The following is a 24,720-nucleotide window of genomic DNA, read 5'->3' as shown; positions in this document are numbered from 1 at the left end:
GGGCTTTTATTTGTTCCTTTCTTTTTTTTTTTTTTTTTGCACCTGTTAATACAACATCCTTATTAGTGAGAAACTTTTTTTTTTTATAAAGGAGATGAACATTTGTCCTGAAAAGCCATTTATTCTCTCTGTCTCCTTAGTAGTCATGTTTTTCATTACCTATTATACTAAGTTAGAGTTTTTTAGAATCTGTATTTATGATATTTCCAACAAGAACCAAGCTGATTTATATCAATACAAAAGGTATATTCAAGGGAAACCTGGAGTAAAAGGTTGGAGGGCTACTTAAGAGTATTAAACTACTTAACTTGAAAAACTTGGAGACCTAAGCAGTTTGAATTACTAACTACTAATTAATTAATTAAATTACTAATATTCTTACCTTTTACAACAAGTAAGACCTTTCATTTGTCTTTTTGAGGGCACTGTTTTGTTAGCCTAATCCTAGTTACTGCATGTTTTTCAGAACAATAGCAGGATACTTATTTTAAATTCTACAGCTCAGTTCAGTAGTCATTTAGTTAGGACCTGCTATTCACAGTGTATTGAATATACTAAAATGCTTCATTGCTACAAGTAGCCATTTCTACCAGTCACCTAAATTACTGAAACTATAGCATGTCCAGAGAACATAAGATGTTCTGAAGAAGTGACTTCAGACTATGGGCCGTTATAAAATGTTATTATTTGGACCTTTTTTGCCAGCTTCTAGGTTAAATAAAACACAGCTGTTCAAGGCCAGTACTCCAGACCAGCCAAATCACAGTCCCTGGGAGTTGTAGGACGGAAGCACTAGAGATGCTCCAGTGATTTCAGCGTGCATACAAGTTTGACACCCAGTCAGTTAAACACTTTGATTGGACCCTGTGTTTCTTGTTAGGAATCTGCATACTTAACTACTTCCTTTATTTATTGTGAGGATTTAAAAGGGCAGTGAATACAAACCGCTTAGCTCAGCTCCTGGTACTTAACTTAGTGCTCAGTCAAGTGTACCCCCCAAAATTTTAAAAGCCATCATTAGTAAAATCTGCCCTTTGATAGCATGTCATAAATTTTGTGTCCTGTTGTATTTGATTTTAAGAACTTAGTGACTGATGAGCTTCTCTGATAAGAAAACAGAGCCACAGTGCTGCTCTGTGCAAGGAATTGGTAGCTTACCTAACACAGACTGAAAATTCAGAACACATATGTAACATATCAAGATGTTTCAAGTTAATATAGTATAAACTGAGGACCTCAGTACTGAACAGGAGTACCAGAGTAAAAAGTTTTCCCTTTGGTGTGGTTACAATCTGGGAAGATTTCAGAAACTTTGAGCCAGACATTGAAGACAGTTTTTGAAACTAACAGAGAAGGGTCTCTTAGGTATGGAGAATTTGATAGGCAAAAGGAAGTCTTTGGCATACAGTGCATATATGGATCTGACTACCTGGACCAGAGAGTGTAACCTGTGTAGCTAAGAAATCAGAGAAATTCTGAAGGGTAGCACAGGAGTGAATTACCAACAGCCAGTGAAGAACCATTTCAGTTACTTGTACTGAGAAGAATGGAAGTGCTTTGGAGTCTGCTTGCCCTGTGTAGAATAAAAATAAATCAGTGAGAGAGGCCTAGGCTGTGGTTATTATAAATGGAAAAGAAATAGAACTCTTATTTATTTATGCATTTATTTAACAAACTTTATCTCCTTTTTACCAGGAATTGTGTTATACATTGGGATGATGTTGATGAGTACAACACTCTTTCTACCCTCAAGTAGTTTATGGTGTTGGGGGAAAGCGAGAACAATGAAATACAGTATGACTCTGCATTTATGTAGTAGTATTTCTTAGTAATCCAGCATGTCATTTATTGTAGAGAATGGGAACAACTCTCCTTTGCCCAAATATGCAACCTCACCAAAACCTAACAACAGCTATATGTTCAAAAGGGAACCTCCAGAGGGCTGCGAAAGGGTCAAAGTCTTTGAGGAATGCTCGTAAGTACCCCCACTTCCCCCACAAAACCCAAAAGCTTTTATTATGAGAATTTTCACAGAAGTTGAATAATAATAGTACAGTGATCACCTATATAACCACCACTTAGGTTCTGTATTAACATTTTGTTGTATTTGCTTTATTTGTGTGTGGCAGTGTTTTTGCTAAACTATTTGAAAGTAAGTTGCAGACATCATGACACTTAACCTTAAAAACAATTTAATATTTGTTTCCTAAAAGTAACCGCAGTATTCCTACATAAGCACAGTACCATTATCACACCAAAGAAAATTAACAGTAATACTTAATATCAACTAATAATCATTTGTTACTCATATTTTCTCAGTTCCTTCCAACATATCATCCGTGGCTGTTATTTTTGGACCTGTATACAGTCAGCATCACACTTTGAATCTAGCAGTATATGTATTCAAGATAGACCATAGTTCTCACCCAGTGTGGTTTCCTTCTTCTAAGGATCGAATTCCCTTTGGGTTTGTTTTTTTAATCTACTTTTGGTCTTCATTTCTTTAAACAATTTTTTAAAAATTTTGTCTGCTAATACAGGAAACATAATTCTGTTACTTTGCCGAATCATGTTACTGTGATGAAGATAGAAGTAGAATTTTAAAGTGGTGCACTTGATGTGTGCTGTCCTATGCTCATATTCTTCTGTTGTCTGGTTCTAGTCAAGTAGTCCAATTTTACACTCAAAAGTTGCTCAGAAAGTATTACAGCCTTGGGTTTTCAGTAGTTTTGACTTCTTGCTTTATAAGCGATGGCTACAGGGTTCTAAGTGTGTATGAGTCTGAGCAAATTAGGTGATGAGCATTATTTGGAAATATGGTGATAACACTTAGCCTTCACCTTCTCATCTCACTGTGGCTGCTAGTCTAAGAGCCATCCTTGTGGCTTTTTTTTTTTTAAGTTGTTGTTTTCCTTAAGATTTTATTTATTTACTTACTTACTTATTTATTTATTTAGAAGGGAAGAGAGGGAGAGAAACATCAGTGTGTGGTTGCCTCTCATGCACCCCCTACTGGGGACCTGGCCTACAACACAGGCATGTGCCCTAGACTGGGAATCAAACCGGCAACCCTTTGGTTCGCAGGCCAGCGCTCAATCCACTGAGCTTCACCAGCCAGGGTTCCATTTTTCTCACTGTGAAACCCAAAATACAATGAGGATATTATCCAGTCTTGTCCATTTCACATAATTTATATTTTTCCTCCATTGTGAACATCTTAGAATCATTTTGAAATATATCCTTTTATTCCTTTTTGTGCCCCTCCTGCCTGTGCTTCTTTTAGCTTAAATTCTTAATAATTTGCCATACAAAGAGCATTGTATTTGAATTCTTTCAACTTCTCTACTAGGAACTCCCAGCTGTCAGTCTCTTATCTGCTCTTGTGATAGTAATTAAAAACTTTTAGCAACTGCTTATTTAGTTTTGCACCATTTGAGCCTAAAAGCTTGACTGGTGCCAGCTAAGAGTTTACCTGTTTCTTGGATCCCTGAAATTATCTGGGGTATTAGTTGAAGCTGCAGATTCCCAGGCCCCACCCAGGTCTAAAGAGTAAATATGGAGATGGGACCTGGATTATGCATCTTTAACAAATACCTCACATGATTTTTATGTTCAGTTTCGAAATGCTGGCTTAGACTTTTTCATGAGAGTCCTTAAAAATAGTTTTTCTATTAATTAAAAATCAGATGATCCAAATGGATCTTTTTGGAGTTGAGCTCTTTGATTTACTCATTAGTAGTTCAGATTTGCCTAAGTGCAGAGAAATGGTTGATTGACTTAAAAGCAATTTGAATTTTTTTTATCAATGACTTTGAGTTAATATTTGTTATGTGGGTTGGTGTCCTGTGGTATCTGCTTTAGACTGTTACATTTGGAAATTTTCACAAGACTCCACATGTGAGATATAGATATAGATACACTCACTATTTGTATGTAAAGGAGGGAAGGAAGCACAGGGCTCTGTGTGTGTGTGTGTGTGTGTGTGTGTGTGTGTGTGTGTGTGGATGGATAAATGTAGATATACAAATAAAACATAAAGTCAACCTTAACATAGTATGTTTTATGTCATATTCATCTGTTAATAGAAGGTAAGCCTAATCTTTTTTAAATGTACATAGTTATAAATTTTACTAATATAAAGGATATGTAGCAGATAAAAACCTATTCATTTTCAAAAATTTTCATTGCTTTCCAAAAACAAATTAACAGCAGTAACCCAGGAGTGGATTACTTAGAAGTAATTTTAATCTGTTATCAGTAACACAAATAACTCTTAAGTTTAAAAATTAGTCTCTTTTTGTACTAGCTATGCCAAAGTTAGAGCAAAACCCCTTGGATTCACTGGTATTAAAGCAAAGGCTGATTATTGGTCCTAACTGAAAACTTTTTGCTTATTTAATCATTCTCTAAATAATACTTTTTTCTCTAAGTCTTACTTTTGGTTTAAGGGAAGTAACTCTGACTTGAACTACAGGTTAGAGTGAGTTGAGAGTTGATATTTGGTTCTAGAAATGTGTATTTATTTACCTGAAGGAAAAAAGGTAGTTGGATTTGATCCAGAAAGCCCAAGACCAGATTTGCACTTTTTTTCTGTTGCTACATTCTGTTTGATACACACATACCATGGCCATGCCACCTACACTTGGTCCTTTTCAGTGAAGTCAGACATGCTGTTTCCTGATCCCCCAGCTAATGAACTCAATCTTAGTTACCTTAGGTTCCTAGGTATTATGACCTCTTTGCAGTATACAGGTATTTTTTCCTTTCTTCCTCTTTCTCCCTCACTCCTTCACATTGTAAATAATTTTGACTTAACCATTTTCTATGTTGATAATTTATGCCTGAATTTAAAAAAGGAAAAAAATCGCATAAGCTTTCTAAAAATACCAAAGAATTCCTTGCATCATTATGAAAACCTGTAATTGTCCAGTCTGTTCATCCAATTTTCAAAAAGGCAGCTAGCAAACAGTTATCTCTGTTTAGATATATAATCCTTTTAGAGCAACTTTTTACGCAAAAATAAAATTTTAAGACATTCTGAGAGTGGTTTTTTGTTTTTCTGGTAGTTACAGTTCTTAAGTTGAAGAAAACCGTGATATGTTTGTTGGGTTGGCCAAAAAGTTCATTTAGTTTTTCTCCATAAGATGGCTCTAGTAGTGAGCACTTAGTTGTCTTTAACTTCATTTGAAACAGTTTTGTTAGATCATATTGTGACAGTCATATCATTTTTTTATTCTCAAAATAGGACAATTTTTGTGTAGCTGTTTTAATATTGAGGATGTAAGAAAGTACACATTTTCGGCATATTGTGTTTTATTATTTCAAAAAAGGTAAAAACGCATCTGAAACACAGAAAAAGATTGCGGTGTATGGAGAAGGTGCTGTGATTGATTGAACTAGTCAGAAGTGATTTGCAAAGTTTCATGCTGGAGATTCCTCACTGGGACAGTGCTCCATAGTTAGGTAGACCAGTTGAAATTGACAGAGATCAAACTGAGACATTTAGAACATTCAGCATTACACCAGGTTGGAAATAGCCAACATACTCAAGAGTAGTGACCAAAAGATGGCACAAGAATAGTGACTCAAAGACAACACAAGGAGGGTTTTCTTAGTGCTTTTTACTCTTAATGTTCTGTTTCTTGATCTGGGTGTTAGTTAGAGAAAGTTACTGTTTATATTATTTTTTATAAACATTTTCTTAAGCCTTTTCATGAAAGCAACAAAGAAATTAAACTCTTGAGATTTTCTCATTTAAAAATATCGGTCAAAAAGTTCATTTGTATTTCAGAAATGCAAGGTTTCATTCTCAAGATCTATTAGTAGCTACATGTATTAAGTAATTTTTAAGAGGATAACCTCAAACAAATTAATTACCTAGGATTACCTAGGATTAAAAACCTAGGATTCATTTGGAGGAGGATGTAAAAATTGATTAGCGCCCCCCCTACCTCCGCCAGTATTAGAAAGTTATCTCTAATAATTCTCTCTTCAAAAGAAAAGTCAGGCCCTGGCTGGTATGGGTTAGTGGATTGAGCATTGGCCTACTAACTGAAAGGTTGCTGATTGGTTTCTGGTCAGGACGCACATGCCTGGGTTGTGGGCCAGGTTCCCAGTTGGGGAGTGTGCAAGAGGCAGCCAGTCGATGTTTCTCTCACACATCGATGTTTCTCTCCCTTTTTTTCTCCCTCCCTTCTCTCTAAAAATAAATAAATAAAATAGTTAAAACAGAAAAGTCAGGCATATTTCATTTCCTATCTTCTTTAACCAATTGAAAACCATACTCTCAGATAGTAAAATAGAGGAGTGTGTCCTCATATCAGCAATATACCCAAATACATTTGTGGGCCTAAAAGTACTTCATGAGTTAAGTTTTTGTTGTGTTCAAGAAAAAATAGTGTACAAATAAAGCAATTTAAATGATGCAATTTTTAAAAATGTAATAATACATTTTATGTAACCTAGTGTACCCAACATACTGTCATTTCAATATGTAATCATTATAAAAATATTATTCATACAATATTTTGCATTCCTTTTATTGTACCAGGTTGTCAGAATCTGATGTGTATTCCACACTGATGTCACATAGCAATTTCGACAGGCTGCATTTCCATTGTTCATAGCCACATGGGGTTTATGACTACCCTGATGCACTGTGCAGATCTGGAGCCTTCCAAGGCGAGGTCTGGGGCTAGTGTCTGCACAGATCCCACATGGGGCGCTGAGATTTATCTCATTAAGTCCCCACAAGGCTGGGAGGTAGGGAATGTTCAGTCCATCTCAGAGCTGAGACAACTGAGGCTCAGGGAGGTTAAGTGGCTGGGACCAGGGTCTACTGCTCCAGGCCTCTGCTGTCACAGCCCTCAGGTAGAGGTTCAGGCTGTGAGCAGATCAGCAAGGTGTCAGCTGGACCTGGGCCTTTCCATGTGAGCCTACTCCCTCATGTAATTTCTTATTCTTACTTACTGTATTTGTCAAAACTATTGTTGGGTAGTATTCCCTATTAATTGATAATATCTGCCCACCCAAAATACTGTCTACATGAAACTATTTTTTCTTTTAGCACCCACTCCCCAGATCTGTTGTTTATTCATTCTTTAAAACCCAGCTGAGCTGTAACTTCTTTGGAAGCCTTCTTCCTCCATACTCTCCTCTTCCTTTGTGCCACAGGTTATCCACTCTCCCTTGTGCTACTTCTAAACCTTTCATATCACACTATGAGATCCTCTTGCAGCAGTTCTTAACCTTTTTTGTGCAGTGGACACCTTTGGCAGCCTGGTAATGCTTATGGATGCTTTGAATTAATCTAGACTTCTCCAAATAATGTTTTTCAGATACATTAAACACACAGGATTACAAAGGAGACTAATTATATTGAAATATGGTTCTGTCCTTAGTGCCCCCCTCCCTCCCATATCTGTATATTTAGTCTATCCATTGTAGAGTGTTTGATCTTTGGGTCCCCAGAATTTAGTGCAGACTTGGCACACTCAGATTTTGTTGTTTATTAGGAGGTGACTACCATGCTTTTATAATATGATCATACTACCTTTTTTTTAACCTGAATCTTGTTTTATTTAAGTTCTCCCACCTCAATTTATTTTTAATTTTGTGGCATTTCTTGTTACTTTAGCAATTTTTTTAAAATTTTCATAGAATACATTAACACTAATGACCTTTTCCAACTATTTGAGTAAATTTTCAGGAGCACCTGGGGAAAGGGAAGGATTTGGCTTGAATAAAAGTTTCAGAGCAAGGAACTGCCATTGGTTTTATTTTGGCTTTACATTTCTATTACATTCCTCAGAAAACCATCATGGTTAACTCAAAGAATTGTTTCAGTCAAAGAGATTTTTAAGTGCACTTGAAGAGAAAATTTAGGCCTACCAGATTTTAGTCATGCCATGGTGGAACTTAGCAAAAAATAAACACTGTATGTCATTTCTTTGCCCTCTCCCTTCAGAATAGTACAGATTTGGAAAACCATGATAGTGGAACAAATTTTGTCTTTAAACATTTAGAATTTCTTTTACTTTATTCACCCTGGCTGTCTCAGATCTGCGTCCAGATGCAGTGGTCATCAGCCTGAGCTACCTGTGTGGTACACAGGGCTTGCCAGGGCACTGAAAGCAGCAGCGTGAATGGTGCGTCTGGCATTCTGACATACATATTTAGAATCATGTGTTTAATTCCACTTTGGTCCATAGCATTGAAGCATTTGACATAGCTTGAGTTTTGTATTCCTTTTATGTATCTATAAGTTACCTGTTTTAAAAAAGTAATAAAAGAATTTATTTCCGGTATTTGTGACTTAAAAGTATTGGGTTGTCTGTTTGATGTCTAGGCCAAAACAACTTCACGAAATCCCAGCCTTTTACTGTCCTGACAAAAACAAGGTGAATTTCATTCCTAAGAGCGGCTCTGCTTTCTGCCTCGTCAGCATCCTCAAGCCACTCCTTCCCACACCAGATCTTACCCTCAAGGGCTCTGGCCACAGCCTGACAGTCACCACCGGTATGACAACCACTCTGCTGCAGCCGATTGCTGTGGCCTCCCTGTCTACAAACACGGAGCAAGACCGAGTCTCTCGAGGAACAAGTACAGTCATGCCATCGGCCTCTCTTCTCACACCACCAGAACCAATTGAGGAAGCTGAAGGATAGGTCCCAGTGCTGCGTAGCCATTGTTCCCTCAGATCTCTTGACTGTGATGGCATCATGAGCTCCCTGTTGGCTATGACGTGCTCCACCTTTCCACAGTGACACGTCACGGTACAGCTTCTGGAAGGAAGCAGCCCTCCGATGGCTTTGCTCACTGTGAAGACCAGCCCTCAGTGCTTAGCCTGATTTTCCTAAAGTGCTGGTTGAAACAAAAAGGTCTCATTCTTTACTTTTGGAGGGCTGATACCACATTGTTTTTTGTTTTCAAATTAAACTTCTCTATAAACAAAAACAGGACAAAAAACTGACCCCTGCAAACATGATTCCTGGAGATGTGAATGATGCTGCAAGAACCATCTTTTATATGAAAAATGACTATTTTCTAATACCAATGTTACATTTTCTGAAACGTAGCAAGCAGATGTTCAAAAGATTCTTTGGTGGCCTCTGTTTCTTGTTTCCTTTTCTAGATGTGTGCTTTTCTCAGCCGTTTTCTGCTTTGGGACCAAAGGGATTGTTGACATTTCCCCAGCAATCTTAATCTCATGACTATGTTTTTCTCCCAAACAAGAATTGATAGGTAAATACCTTGAACAAGTATATGTAAAAAGAAATAAAAAGCAATATTAGTACATTATGTGATTTATGTTTTTTGATGTCAGAAGTTTGTGCTTTGGGTGAAATATTTATAAAACTGCTGTTTTCTTCACTATTCCTGTACACATTTCACCATGTGGTCAGAAGAATTGTAGTCTGGATACGAGTGCTTAATATGTTCTCACCATTATTGGAAGTTGTTGGTTTAAAAGTCAGTGAGCCCAAAGGAAGCTACCCAGTGTTGACTGCTAGCCTAGAAATAAGGGTCCCCTTTGGTTTTCTGCACAGTATTTGTCACATGGTCTCCCTTTACCACAGGTGTTATTCTACCTTTAACTATCACTGTATCATAGTCCCAAGAGATCCTAAAATGACTGTGCATGGATTTTCTCCTTTGCTTTTGTGATGTTGTCTTGTGGATTTGGTCAGGGTTAATAGTTTGTCAGGAGTGTATTCCATTGAATAGCAATCCGTAGTCACAGAATATTGCGACTGACGTTTTCTTTACGGTAGTTGGCACTGAGAATTTACCTACAGGTTTTGCTAGTTGTCCCTCCAACATTCCACACAGTGGGGAAAGCAGGCAAAGGAGAGCTCCGAAGCATAAACAACAGAGACCTTTGAAAAATCCATCCAGTTTTGGATTTAGGCCCATCCTAATACAGCAACTCCTAATACACATGTCAGCAGTATTTCATGCCTGGTGTGTGGTAGTAAAATCAAGGAGCAGCTCTTAAAAAGGGAGTTTCAGGAAGCTGTTGATTAAAAAAATTCCTTCTAAGGTCTTCATATATTACCTTTTGATGCAATAATTTAATGTTCTTATACATGTAAAAGGGAAAAATTTTAAATACTTGTAAAAGGGATACAGTTCAGAGGGTTACTATGTCAGTTTATCCAGCACATACCCCATCAGAGAAAACCTAGTGGTAGCAATAAGTCTTCTGAAAGGACTTCTTATACTCATGCACCTTTAAAACATCTAATAATAAAAATGTGCCCTGTTAAAGTTAAAATGGAGATGTATTTAAGGAAGTTAGATAAATTCAAACATAAAAGTCTTGTCAGGTTAGTTGGTGAGACTGATGAATTTTGGTATCTTTTTGTTGGAAACTAATTTCCTTGGAATTAGTACATTGTGGCTTCTAAATCAGTGAAAGCCCAGTTATTCAGAATCTAAACTTTCTGGTTGGTTTATTGAGAACCCTGATTTTTTGCCTTTGATTTTACCATTTCACCACAGAGGACTGCTCTATCAGAAGTACATAAAAAAAAAACAACTGAAGTCAGACGAGTTAATTTGAATGGTAGGGAGAAGTTAAAACAGGTTACCAAAAACCCCTCAGTTTTTGGATTACCTGAGTTCTGTTAAATCCATGTTTCTTTCTTTGCTTCACACTTAACTTGCTTCTGTCTCCATCCCTACAAGTTACAAGGGTATGTTTTACACCTAAAATGCCACTTGGTAAAGTTTTTCCTTTTACTCCGTTGTACATGTTTGTCTAATTCACATTTTTCTGTAGAGTTTCATATATCCTTAATCTAAACTAATTTAAAATAGGAATGGGAGAACAAGTTTAAGATTTATTATTCACATAGTCTTATAAATGGAACTTGTGATGTTGTAACTTGTTTGGTTGTAAGGAGAATGTGAACTTGTAGGTAAATGAATTGTATGGCAACCAAGCATTTATACCTTGGGTTTGGGAGAAATAGAGCCTGAGATTTGAAAGAAAAAAAAGGTACAAACAACTCTAACTGCCAGTGCCAAAGGGCTAATATTTAAACATAGGAGCTTTATTGCAGTCTTAAAAAAATATTAACCGTAGGTCCATTCAGCTTTATTTAACCCTTAGTTCACAGTTGATTTTTTTTTAAATGGGTTTCCTTAGAATGCATAATAATTGTTTTCTAAAACTACATTCCATAATTATTATTCTACAGAAAACTGTATAGGAAGTAAATAAATTAGAATAACTTCAATGGGAGTATAATTGAAATTTTTGAAATTTAAAATAAATTTATTTCCATTGCAGTAAAAGAAATAGGTGGTGATATATATATATATTTCAGCAGAAAGGAGCTCTTCTGTGGTTATTTACTTTGTCATTCTTAAGTTATTTTTTTTTACCTTTAATTTCTTATGGTGATTAAAACATGTAAATTTACTGTTTTTGATCATAACTAAGTCTATTGCTTGTCATAGTTTTTGTGAGCAATTATATTTTAAAATACCTGTGCTGGGGTTTTTTTTTGTTTTTGTTTTTTTTTTTAGTTATCATTGTGAGCATGGATGCCAAAATTATTTTTTATCTAGATTCTTCATTTTGTTTAAAATATTTCATACATTTATGACAAGCCAAGTTGGCCTTTTAGAAGGTGCTGTTGCTGCCTGTGGAATAACTGGCAATAAGAAAGCCTTTTTGTTTTTAATGGTTAGCTTTTACTTGAAGGTATAAAGAAATGGCAGAATTTATAGCCTTGTGTATGTCCAAGATTAGGACTGGGATGTCAAGATTTTCTTTTGTTAAAGGAACTAAAAGAAAAATTGCCACTACTGAATTTAACTTGACCATTCTAAACTTAAGATTCATTTCTCAATGCTTGGAATTTTGATGTCTCAAAACTGGACCAGTGGAAGTGCTCAGTTTGCATTAAGCTAAGAATCCTTGGCTCCGCACTTTAAAGTTTAAGTTTTACTCTGCCTAAATTAATGATAAGCAGAGTAGCCCTGAACAATACTTTGTTTATACAATCCTGTTGAAGAATATAATTTATGTTTTTTTAAAGTCTGTATTTTTCATCTCTGTTGAAGCTATATAAATCTTTTTTCTAAACGTAATTTTTTAAAATTTTGTTTTCTAACAAAATTCTCCCCCAAAGCAGCATTTCCAATATGATAAATATTGTTACTATGTACTTATGTATTCCCTGTATCTGAACACTTGTTGCTGCCTCACAAGAAAATAGAACTTTTATGTTAAAAATAAAGTCTGTTTACTTGAGAGTTTTTCCTGTGTACTTTTATGAGTACTGCCTCAAATTCATGTTTTCTTTCCATATACTTATAGCCTGAATTAAGTGATAAATAATGTATTCTTTTTCACAAATTAATAGAAAAATAGGTGTGTTAAATAGGGTATATAATATTGTCAATTGTTACTTCCTTGCTTCTCCCTTACTTGGTCTAGATTTTAAAGTACATGATCTTTGTGGTAAATGCTAAGCAAACATTAAATATAAGCAAGTTTAGAGAAGCATATATATATATATATATATGCTTCTAAACATATATATATATATATATATATATATATATGTTTACAAGTAATTCAGTACTTCACCATTTTAAGAGAATTTAGCTGGGGCAGTCATTTAATTTCTTTCTGAAATATACATAGGAGGGTTTTCCTCCCTCCCTCCCTCCCTCCCTCCCCTCCCTATCTTTCCTTTCCCTCCCTCCCTTCTTCCCTCCCTTCTTCCTTCCCTTCTTCCTTCACTTCTTCCCTCCCTCCCTCCCTCCCTTCCTTCCTTCCTTTCCTTCCTTTCCTTTCTTTCTTTTCCCTCTCTCTCTCTCTTTCTTGCAATTCATTCTTGCTAAACCAGCCTAATCCTTCCTTTGTGACAGTGGGCTGGGCTGAAGGGTTTAGGCTGTTCCCACACAACACGACTGACTAGTTACATATGCTCCAGGGAGAACTGAATGCTGCATAACAATACACTTAGAAAGCATGGACAACTTTAAGTGAAGTTGAAAATGTCACCTAAAAAATAGCCACCGAATTAATTTTTTGTAAAAAAATTATTTTTGGTAGAACCAGAATTTTGGGATAATTAGTGTGTGTATGTATGTGTAGTTATATTGTATGTAACATAACATCAAATGCAGAGAATCTCAAAATGGCTCAAGCTTTTTCCCACTTTTTTCCTGTCTTTTTCCTCCACCTTCAAAGAGGTTGAAGAGTGAATTTAGATCTCAAGTGAGGCGGTCCCCTTTAAACCCATTTATTTGATTATTTTTGTTTGATTCATTAGTATTAAATATACAAAAAATGTTTATGGCTATAATGATCTTTTCAATTGGTTTTAAGTAGTTGAGTGTGAAATACTTACTGTACACTCTGCATAGCGGTGTTCTGGCAGGTGCAGTAAGTCCTCACTTAACGTTATCGATGGCTCCTGTGACTAAAAAAATGACGTATAACAATATCAGTTTTACCACAGGCAAATTGATATAAACAAGTGTTAAGTTCCTATAGCATCTCATCAGTGTTATAAAAAAGTGGTGTTTTCATGGACCTCCTGGATATCAATATCAGTTTTTTCTTGCTAAGATTAGATATATTTTTTAAATAACTTAAACTTCTAATAGAGTGTGGTATGATAATGCAGATAGCCTTTGTATCTCTTCTGTTCAGTGTTTTTAAAACTGTTTGGTTCTTGAAATGAATTAAATGGGTCCAGCTGAAATTTTTTTAATGAAGTAGAATAGCAAATATATTCACACATAAGGAGAGTAGTATTTGTGTGTTAAATTTTTGCTGGAGATAGTCTCGTGATGCATAACAACAGGCCATGTATATGGTGGTGGTCCCATAAGGTTGTAATGGAGCTGAAAAAGTCCTGTCACCTGGTGGCATCTGAGCTGTCATAATGTCGCAGCACAATGCATTACTCGTGTTTGTGTAAATCTGTGCTACCGGTGGTATAAAAGTTTAATACATAAAGTTATGTACAGTACATAGTAATTGATAATGAAAAATGACAGTGTTCCTGGTTTATGTATTTCATATACTTATAATTTCATGTGCTTTCTACTTACAAAAAGTTTTCTGTAAAACCATACACTGTGTTACATGCACAGCCTCAAACATCAGTTTACTGGGTTTTTGGTTGCATCATTCCCTCATGCTTGGTTTAATCTCATGTTTTTTTATAAATTTGGTGCAACCTAAGTGTACAGTGTTTATAAAGTTTGCAGTAGTGTTCAGGAATTTTAGGCCTTCATATTCACTTACCACTCACTCACTGACTTACCCAGAGCAACTTCAGCCCTGCCAGCTCCATTCATGGTAAGTGCCCTACATAGGTATAGTATTTTTAATCTTTTATCATTTTTTACTGTACCTTTTTGATGATTAGATATGTTTAGATACATAAATACTTTCCATTCTGCTATAATTGCCTACAATATTCAGTGCATCAACATGATGTATAGGTTTACAGCCTGGGCACCAGGCTATAACCATACAGTCTAGGTGTGTAGTAGGTTATAATATACAAGTTTGTGTAAGCTTACTCTGTGATGTTTGCGTGATGACAAAAATGCCTGACAACGCATTTCCCAGAACGTATCCCCATCATTAAGTGGCGCATGACTACATACATAATAAGTTATCAAATAAGATGTGTTTTACTGTGTGGAATGTAAACACAATGATTGAGAAGTGTTACAGAGCAAAATGGGATTTGGCCACCTGCCACTGTATACAACCATAAAATGGATTGGTGGGGAAGGAAAAGGGTTTTTATTAACAGGGTGCCCAATTTGGGAGAGCTGGGAGCTCCCTTGCCCCAAGCCATTCTCTTCTATAAAAGAGAAATCTCCGCTCCCCAAAAGACTGAAATCCAAATCCATGCCCAGAGAGCCCCTCTCCATTTCTATCTATAGTGCAAGGCTGCTACACAGATGGGTCTCCATCTGTCCATTCCCGGTCTCTGTGGAGTGCACACTTGTGAGACCAGTGTCTCCATTGCCTCACTGCAGCCAGTCGTGCAAGGGGCTCCACCTCCTGGGCCCTGGGTCCAGGGCTGCTTGTGCTCTTGGGGCCAGGGAAACATTCCTGGCCTTCACACCTGTGTGCTGCTCTCAGGATAAGAGAGTGGGAGCAGTCTAGGGTCTGTGCTGTGTGGCCCAGGTCCATAGTGTCCTGCTTGAGCCTGCCTGTGGCAAGCACAAGCCTGCCCCAGACTGTGAGCAGGGCAGCACAAGAGCTGTGATTGGGCACATGTGCTGTACACCTCTGCAACCTGGCTCCCCACCTGTGCAAGGGGAGCACACAAAAGGAAGGGCTTCCGTATGTCCTCCGTTTTAAATATTTCCCCCCAAATCCTATGTGCTGCAGGAGGGTCCAATTTGTTAGCTAGTTCACGCAGGCAGATGTCCACTGCCCATCAGCTCAAAATTTGTCCCTGCCCCTCCTCCTGCTTCCATGATCCAGAAGCAAGTTAGGAGGGGTTTTTGGCTGCCGAGGTGCACCAAATCTGCCAGGAATGGGGCATTACCTTATTACATGTGTGTTGTGACCTTTTCAGCCCCGCATAGGCTCTATGCAAGCTGTCTCTGGCTCTGGGTCATATGGGTGCTGCTTGGTTGCCGGGGCAATGCATGGTGGCTGGCTGGCGCTGTGCTAACTTTTTTACTGCTGCCCAAAGGTGTGGAAAGGCTGTCAAGGCTGCAATTTCAGTCAGCAGTTCCTCACACCTCCCTGGGATCCCTTCAGGGAATGCAGCCTCTTGCACCTTCTAGGGTTCTCTCTGCTCCCCAGCGCTTCCCAGCCATCTGACCAGACCTTTCTGTTACAAAAATACTGTTAGGTACAGGTTTTCCGTATGAGCCTTTAGGTTGGTCTGATAGCAGATAAGAGGCTGAAGTCTTTAAAACATTGTTTCTACATCCCCTTATTAAGTATCTTCACACTGGTGGTTTTGTTAAAGAGAAGGAGAAAGAAAAAAATAACTTCAACAGTTTGCATTTTGCTCAAACTGAGAATTTATTTCCATATACTTGACTTTTTTTGGTTTTATACCCTAGCATGGATTAGTCCTGCTAAAGATTATGTTTTATAGAAGACTATTAGGGAGGCTCTAATGCTAAAAAACCAGGAGGATAAGCATTCAACTCAATTCCAGGCACTAAGCAGTTATTTTTTTAGGTTATGGAGGTACTTCATAGGAGATGCGGAAAAGCCCCGGACTTGGGCATAATTTAGGTATTAGTTCAGTTCTGGTTCTGCAGCTTAATAGCCATGGGGTATTGAATAAAGAAGCCATCTCTTTTAACCTGTTTTCCGGTTTATGTGATGAAGGAAATGTCGATGATTGCACTGTCAGTTATATAGGTAGTGAACGTGAAAACAGCCTAGCTTACAAAACTGAAAGCAAACATTTGTGTCCTTATTCTGTTGGGTAAGCTTATTCATTTATTAGGAAAGCAGAAAGTTTTTGGTCATAGAAAATGGCCCTTAGAATTCATTTCACCTTGTAAAGGATAACATAGCCAAGGCTATTGAGCTGAAATCATAAAAATAGGTAATGCTGATAGTTTACAAGTGGTAGACAGTTTACACGTTACTGTTTACCATAATCTTTATAATAACCCTACGAAGCAGGTACTACTATTTTACTACCATATAGATGATATAATTAGGATTAGAGCAGGTAATTTATCCATTGTAGTACATCGGGGAAATGTCAAAGTCTGGCATGGAATCAAGACTGACTATAGAATTCAAACTTAACCACAAAGTCTTCCTGTTGTGTTCTCCTGTAACAGTGTCACTAATAAAACAAAGGCCCTTAGGGCCATCACCCTGTTTGTCCTTTGCGGACAGCACTGCTGGCAGCTTGGCTCAGAGGGTGAATGCAAAGCAAGCTGGTGAGACACCAGTTCCTGACCCAGCAAGTTAGTGACACAAATCCTCAAGCTTTCTGAGTTTTAATGTTGCCATAGCTGTCAAAATTAGAGAAACATTTGGAGCACATCTTTTAGAGATGCAGAAATAGAGTCCAATCATATTTTTGGTGTACTTTTATAACCTTTTTGAGAGAAGACAAAAGTAGTTTCGTCGGTCTCAATAACTTTGCATGCCCATTTCAGATGGAGAAAACAACAGACACGTCACTATCGCAATTTAAAGTGTATGTGAGCTTAAAGACAATATAAAATAAATAATGTTAACAGTAGCTATTCCTGGATGGTAGGACTATGGATGATTTCTTTTTTTTACTTTTTTGTATTTGTCAGACTTTTGGGTATTCCTTTGGGAAATAGGAACAAGGAAACAACTTTCTTTAAAAACAGTGCACTTTAAAATCTTACTGTTAACACCATCCAGACCTTTATCTATATAGGTCTTTTATATTTACACTTTGGACGTTGAACAGTTTATTTGTACACCACCAAGTTAAGAGCCATGCCTTCACTTTAAATGCCAAGGACAGTTTTTACTGTACTCTTTTTCTGTACTGTCTCCCTGTACCTGGCACATAAGAGATGGAAGATATTTCATGTTGGGCTTATGGATATATCCCGTCCAGACCAACAAATATTTTTCTTCCCATACTGTTACATAGGTTTTCTTATTTAAACAACTCATGCATTGTATGTTTTAAATGCATTAATGCATTACTTTCAGTACTGCTCAGTTCATTGATATTTAAAAGTTTGTACTTCCTTCCTAGTTAAATTTCTCTCAGAAAATTCTGGGGCTGCTTTATTGCTCAAGGTAAGGAAATGCACTGCAATGGATCAATTCTGGCTTCTTTTTCTCCCTGCCTTCAGGAAATCAGGCTAAACACGATGGCTTATATTTCATTGGTTATTGCTTCTGGGCCCAAATTTTTTATATTTGATAGTTTGTGTTTTCTTGCCAAGAGTATTTAAACGAAGAACACATATTGTTATTTCCCATATTGTACAGTGTCCCTTTTGTAAGAAGTAAATTAGAATCAGTCTCACAAGGATATTAATTGCTCTGGTTTTATTTTCATTCTGTGGTGTGTGTGTGTGTGTGTGTATATATATATATATATATATATATATATATATATATTCTGTGTGTATATATATATTCTGTTTCATTCTGTGGTGTGTGTGTGTGTGTATTCTGTGTATTCTGTGTGTGTATATATAATCTGTTTCATTCTTTGGTGTGTGTGTGTATATATATATATTTCAATTCAAACTACCTTGTCACTACTACAGTCCTATGGTAAAACCCAAACTTTGAAATAGGGAAACAATGATTGGATTTGTATTGAGTACTTTAGGAAATACGGCTTTTTTTGTTTATGCCATCTTGTAATCTTTATTAAAAGAAGTCAGAAAAAATGGAGCACATCCAAAGTTCATTTGTTCTTAGGCTGTACCACCTCCACATTTATTTCTGGATGGTCCACAAAGATAATTATGTGAAATAAATATCCAGAGTTGAAATATAAACTTTATATTCTGCAAATACTGAAACCTAGTTTGTTTCTCCCCATATCAGGGCTAAGTTTTACAACTGATGAAAGATTTCAAAACATATAAAGTTACACCTATCTAATCTTAATATGCCCCCATATGCCTGTCTTTCTTGTAAAGTGGTTGTAGAAACATTAGGCAAATTTTAGTTCTGGTTTTTGTCTGAGGATAAATGCATTCTGATTTGGTATAAAAGGTAGAAGATAGGTATTCTTCCCCATTTAATATAGAAAGTAGCCATTTATTCTGAAAGGGTTGTTCTCATCCTACCTGTGATTCAGGTAGGCGTCTGGTTCAGTCACTGGTCTGGATTCAGACAAACAGTCTCTGTTCTGTGTTGTTTGTTGTGTCCTTCCCTTCACTCCCCACTGAGGATACGGTTGTTTTCTTTATTAGCAATCCAGGTATCCCAACAACCACATTTCTGTTTCTGCTCTCTAATGAATGAATGAGCTTCAAATGACTAATCTTGAGAAAATAGGAAGGGTTACCTTAATTTTAATGACAAAGTTTTTAGTGTGCTCTTCACAAATGGAGTTAAGACTTGCTAAAGTTGTAACTAGACTTGCTAAAGCAGTTCATGTTGCATTTGGGTTAAGTGGACAACCACATACTCTTGTGTTGAAAGAAAATCTTAGAGACACAGAACTGAATAATAAAAATCCCTCGTATGTTTGTTTTTGAGAACCTTTGCTCATGGGAAATTAAGGGCAGTATCCCTTCACATTCATAGTCTGGGATTCAGGCTTCTGCCTTGGAGGAACTAGTGATTTTCCTCTGTGTTGTGGTGTGTGTGTCTGTATGTCAAGGAGATAAATATATTGGAACTAATGCATTAGTGAAATAAATCAATAAAATAAAAAGGACACAAACCAAGGACATAAAAGTCAGCATTTTCTGGGGCACTCAAAGGTGACTAAATCTTGGCAGAACAAATACAGTATTGCATTCTGGGGAATTTCACTAAATAAAAAAAGAGTTAAAAAGGGATAACAAAATAAAGAAATAGGACTATGCATGTGAGAAGATTTTAAGGAAAGACTTAACTTTTCCCTGGGTCCATTTTTCTGACCCTCAGATAAGGTCTTTCCAGCATCCTATGCAGTACTCAACCACAGCAGTGGTTTATTCAAGAGCTTGTGAGCAATTCAGAACTTGGGCAAGACTTCTATGGATGAGAGGTGGGCTGCATTTCACCTACTTTGGTCCATGCAATGACTCAGATGTTACAAGCAATTCTCTTATAAATAATAAATAAGCCTCTTTAGAACTAAGAGCACATTGAAACTGCTGTGAACAATTAAGTTAAAATGTTTTCCTACAGGAATGCAATGGTCTGGATGACAAAAGTAACACACCTGAGAACTGCCTCAACACTAAAGAGTGGGCAAGAAAGAAAGCACCAGGAAATTGAGTGATTGGTGTGTGTACACAGTGACCGTTTTCATTAGCTTACACTAATTTGAATTAAATATCCTTCCCTCTAGTACTTACATTCAGAACCCTCCCAGAGGGTTACAGCTTTTCCTTAGTAATCAACTAGAGCTTTGGATGATGTCTCCCAATTAAAGGGGAAAGTAGAAAAATAAGACACTTATTGATCAGCTTTCTGTAACTCTGGCAGGAAGTATTCTGTGTTAAAGCACGTCAAGATATCTGTAAGTATGCAAGTATGTATAAGAATAAGGTGTTTAGAATTTCTCCCCCATTCAGAGAGAAGCTGCTAGGTAATTTCAGGAATGCTGTTGTCAATTGCTTAGGGAGCATCTTCCCCTTCCTCTCAGGACGAATGTGCACACCGTATGTTACGGTTGCAGCGTGTGTGGACATTCTTGCGGTTTGTGATATGGAAAGACATGTTTCTGTTTCTCCAGAGGATGAACTAAACAAATAAATCTTCCTGCTACTTTCCCATGAAAATGTGATAGTGGATTGAGGTGTGCCCATGATTTTCTATGAAGGAAAAAAAGTACTACTACATTTTCGTCTCTAAGTGGAAAAAACAAGCACCAAGTTTCTCTGTGATTTCATTAAAGCAAACAGTTCTCAAATCTTATCCTGCCTTTCTAGTGAAGTCAAAACTGGTCTGGTTCTAGTGCTATTTTCCATAGCAGAAAACTTTCCTTGCCACTGTTTTATTTAAAAAACAACCCAGTTTACATGCTGTCTTTTATCCACATAAAGAATCCTCACAGCCAACAAAGCAACTTATAAAAGCGTTCCAAAGAAATAAGCCCAACTCATTGACAGAATTCTTACTAGCTGTTATTTCAAAATAAGTTTTGTTATCTCAAACTAAATGGTTTCGAGTATTTCCCACATATCACAGCTGCAAATCCAAGATATTAAAGAAAGAAGTTAATTTAAATGGGGCCTTTACCATCTGTCTAACGTTGCCTGATGAGTGTTATATTCACAGACACAGTGCTTTTGTGTGTGGATCACAACATAAACTCCTTTACATAAAGACAATATGTTGCAAAATCAATGTTTCAAGACCACAGAGGAGACATCACAACTTGAGTCAAGCATTAAGAAGTTCATCATCCGAGTGTCCAATAGCATCTGGTTTTGAAAGTGGATCCATGTCTGCAAATAGACTGAACCAGGCTGACATGTCTTGGTTACCATTGTTGGGAGCTATTAAAGGAAGCATACACACATTAATGAGTCTCAGACTTTTGAAATCACATTACTGTGCCACTTTTATGATTTTAAAGTAAATGCTTGTTTTGAATAAAAAAAGACAACTGACAAGAATAAACTATCAATTATATCTTCTTAAGAATAATTCTGAAAACTAATGCAGACGCCAATACTTGGCTGAGGCTCCTATATCTAAGTGATTGCATGTTGCTCTGAGAAAAGATGTGATGAAAAGGCAAGCACTGGTGAAGTTTTCTGAGAATCACTAAGATCATTTATACAAGGCTCTCAGATGAGGTTCAAAATTCAAAGTAATCTTTGTTCCTACAAAGTAGGAACATTACATTGTAAACTTAGTACTTAAAGTATTTATTATAAAAGCAATATTAAAATATCAGCATAAGGGGAGAAAATTCCCCTAAATCTATCACATTAACACACCCAGCAGTTATTTTGGTTTACAGTTTTTTCATTTGTCTTTTTCATGTGCACTTGACAAATTTTTAATATTTTTTTAAATTTATGTTTTCAATTATAGTTTACATACAATACTGTATTGCTTTCAGGTGTACAACATAGTGATTATACATTTATATAACATAAATAATTGAATGGATCCTCCCAATAAATCTCGTACCATCTGACACCATATGTGGTCACTACAATATTTCTGAATATACTCCCTATTCTGTACTTTACATCCCTGTGACTTTTTATTTGAGAAAGAGAAATTAAGAAAATCTCACTGACAGTTGTATGAAAAGAATAAAATATCTGTGAATAAATTTAACCAAGAGGATAAAGGATCTATAGTCTGAAAACTGTAAGACACTGAGGAAATAAATTCAAGTCACAAATAAATGCAAGGATATACCATGCACATGATAGGAAGTGTTAATATCATTTAAAAGTCCATACTACCCAAAGAATTCTACACATTCAATACAATTTCTATCAAAATACTAATGATATTCTTCTCAGAACTAGAATAACCCTAAAATGGATATGGAACCATAAAAAACCATGAATAGCCAAAGCAATTTTAAGAAAGAACAAAGTTTGAGGTATCATACACTGGTTCCAAAATCTAATACTCTAAAATAGTATGGTACTGTCACAAATGCAGATACAAATATCAATGCAACAGAATAGAGTCCATAAATGAATCCTCCTTACGTGGTCAACTAATTTACAACTAAGGAGATAAGAATATACAATGGAGTGACAACAGTCTCTTTAACAAACAGTTTGGGAAAACTAGACAGATACATGTAAAAAATCAAAACTGGACCGCTTTCTTATATTATAAAAAAATAAAACGGGTTAAAGATTCAAATGTAAAGCCTGAAACCATAAAACTCCTAGAAGGAAATGTAGGTAGTAAATATTTTACATCAGTTTGAGTAATATTTTTTGGATACATCCTCTCAAACAAGGGAAACAAAAGCAAAAATAAACATATGGGGCATCGTTAAACTAAATAGCTTCTGCCCAGTGAAGGAAACCACCAACAAAAAAACACCTGAATGGGAGAAAATACTCATCAATGATATGTCTAATAAGGGTTTGATATCCAAAATATACAAGGAACTCCTACAACTCAATCACAGCAACAACAAAAAATCAGATTAAAAATGGATGGAGCCTGGCTGGCGTAGCTCAGTGGATTAAGCGTGGACTGCGAACCAAAGCATTACAGGTTCGATTCCCAGTCAGGGCACATGCCTGGGTTGCAAGCCACGGCCCCTAGCAACTGCACATTGATGTTTCTCTCTCTCTCTCTCTCTCTCTCTCTCTCTCTTCCTCCCTCCCTTCCCTCTAAAAAAAATAAAGTAAAATAAAATAAATATATCTTTTAAAAAAATGGATGGAGGTCATCAAAAGACATTTGACCAAAGAAGACACATACAGATGCCCAACAGACATGAAAAGGTGCTCAAGATCACTAATGACCGGGAAATGCAAATCAGAACCACAAAGAGATCACCTCGTACCAGTCAGGATGGCTGTTCTCAAAAAGTCAGCAAACGTCCTGGAGAAGATGTGGAGAAAAGGGAACCTTTGTGCACTGTTGGAGTGGCTGCAAATGGGTGCGACCTCTGTGGAAAACAGTATTCCTCAAAAAGCTAAAAACAGATCTGCCATATGACTTAGCAATTCCACTTCTGGTAGTGATCCAGAGAAGACAAAAACACTCATTCAAAAGATATATGCCTGCCTATGTTCATTGCAGCATTATTTACAATAGTCAAGGTATGGAAGCAATCTAGGTGTCCATGGGTAAAGATGTTATTTAGATACACAAATACACGCAATGGGATATTATGCAGCCATAAAAAAATAAAATCTTCACACTTGTAACAATATAGATGAACCTAGAGGGTATTGTGCTGAGTGAAATAAGTCAGAGAAAGACAAATACCATATGGTTTCGCCTGTATGTGGAATGTAAAGAAACATAACAAAAGCAAACAAAAACAGACTCATAGAAATGGAAACCAACAGGATCCTAACCAGAAAGGAAGAGGTGGGTGGATGGATAAGAAAAGATGAAGAGGAATACAGTAAATAATACTGTGATAAGTTTTTGCATGGTAACAGGTGGTCACTAGAATAAGTGGGGTGATGACACTGTAAGGTATAAAAATGTGAATCACTATATTGTACATTAGACTAATATATACCAACTGTACATAAATTAAAAATTTAATAAAAATTAACTGCAAGAAAGAATGAACACCTGACTTTAATCACATGGAGACCTCAGCTAAATTGAAGTAAGAAGCATTTTAGTAAAAACAAGAAACAGTAGAACAGAGGGACTATATCCTATTAAAGAGTCCATATCCAAAAGATTTTGTAAAGCTGTGTAAGTGCATCAGATTGAATAGCTAAAGAGATATGGCAAGTGAATACAATGCCTACCCCTAGACTTGCTTGTATTAGCAGGGAAAGTGCTATAACTTTCCTAAAGTTTACAGTCACACTGGGATCGTGACAGTGACTATACTTGTTCTCAGGAAACAAATTACAGTATTTAGGGTTAAGGGTCATGATGTATGTAACTTACCCTCAAAAGGTTCAGAAATAACACTGATGGCTGCATAAAGCAAATGGGTAAAACACTAACAATAGGTAAATGTGAGTAATGCGTATACAGATGTTTTCTGTGGTATTTTCATTTATGCACAATCTCTGTACATTTGAAATTCCAACTTTAAAAGTTTTAAAAAACATCAGTAACTAAGATTAATATGTATGTAAAGTTCTGCAAGACAGAGTGTGTCTATTTTCTATGTATACCCTGCACGGAAATTACAACATGGACCGGCTCTGCAGACAACAGTATGGTAAGTACTCAGTACATTAGCAATTCCTGTGTGCCAGGCCCCATGCTAGTGTGTGCAAGAATGCATTATTCGTCAGTAGGCATCTGGTAATCAGAGAACATCTCCTGTCCCCAGTGGTATTATCGCTTGTAAGCAAACCTTAGCACAAAATATTAAAGGTTAAAGTATAGAATTTAGTTTACTAGGACAAGCTCACCAATTTCTATTCAATGCTTTC

At 36.6% G+C, this 24,720-nt stretch overlaps 2 protein-coding genes across 3 annotated transcripts in view; one reads left to right on the top strand and one right to left on the bottom strand.

The window, feature by feature from the left end:
• The window catches only part of FAM117B (family with sequence similarity 117 member B), a 110,939-nt gene extending 98,677 nt beyond the window's left edge, over positions 1-12,262 (top strand). For both annotated transcript variants that reach the window (XM_028509540.2, XM_028509539.2), the window contains exons 7-8: positions 1,855-1,975; positions 8,348-12,262. In XM_028509540.2, the coding sequence (XP_028365341.1) occupies positions 1,855-1,975; positions 8,348-8,666 (440 nt within the window). In that variant the 3' untranslated portion in view covers positions 8,667-12,262. The remainder of the gene's footprint in view (positions 1-1,854; positions 1,976-8,347) is intronic.
• Positions 1-24,720, bottom strand: part of LOC114493998 (T-cell surface glycoprotein CD1a-like) — a 338,703-nt gene that overhangs the window by 42,485 nt on the left and 271,498 nt on the right.

Source organism: Phyllostomus discolor, chromosome 4 (genome assembly GCF_004126475.2).
Source record: "Phyllostomus discolor isolate MPI-MPIP mPhyDis1 chromosome 4, mPhyDis1.pri.v3, whole genome shotgun sequence".
Taxonomy (NCBI): Eukaryota; Metazoa; Chordata; class Mammalia; order Chiroptera; family Phyllostomidae; genus Phyllostomus; species Phyllostomus discolor.
This window is presented reverse-complemented; position numbering and strand designations above follow the sequence as displayed.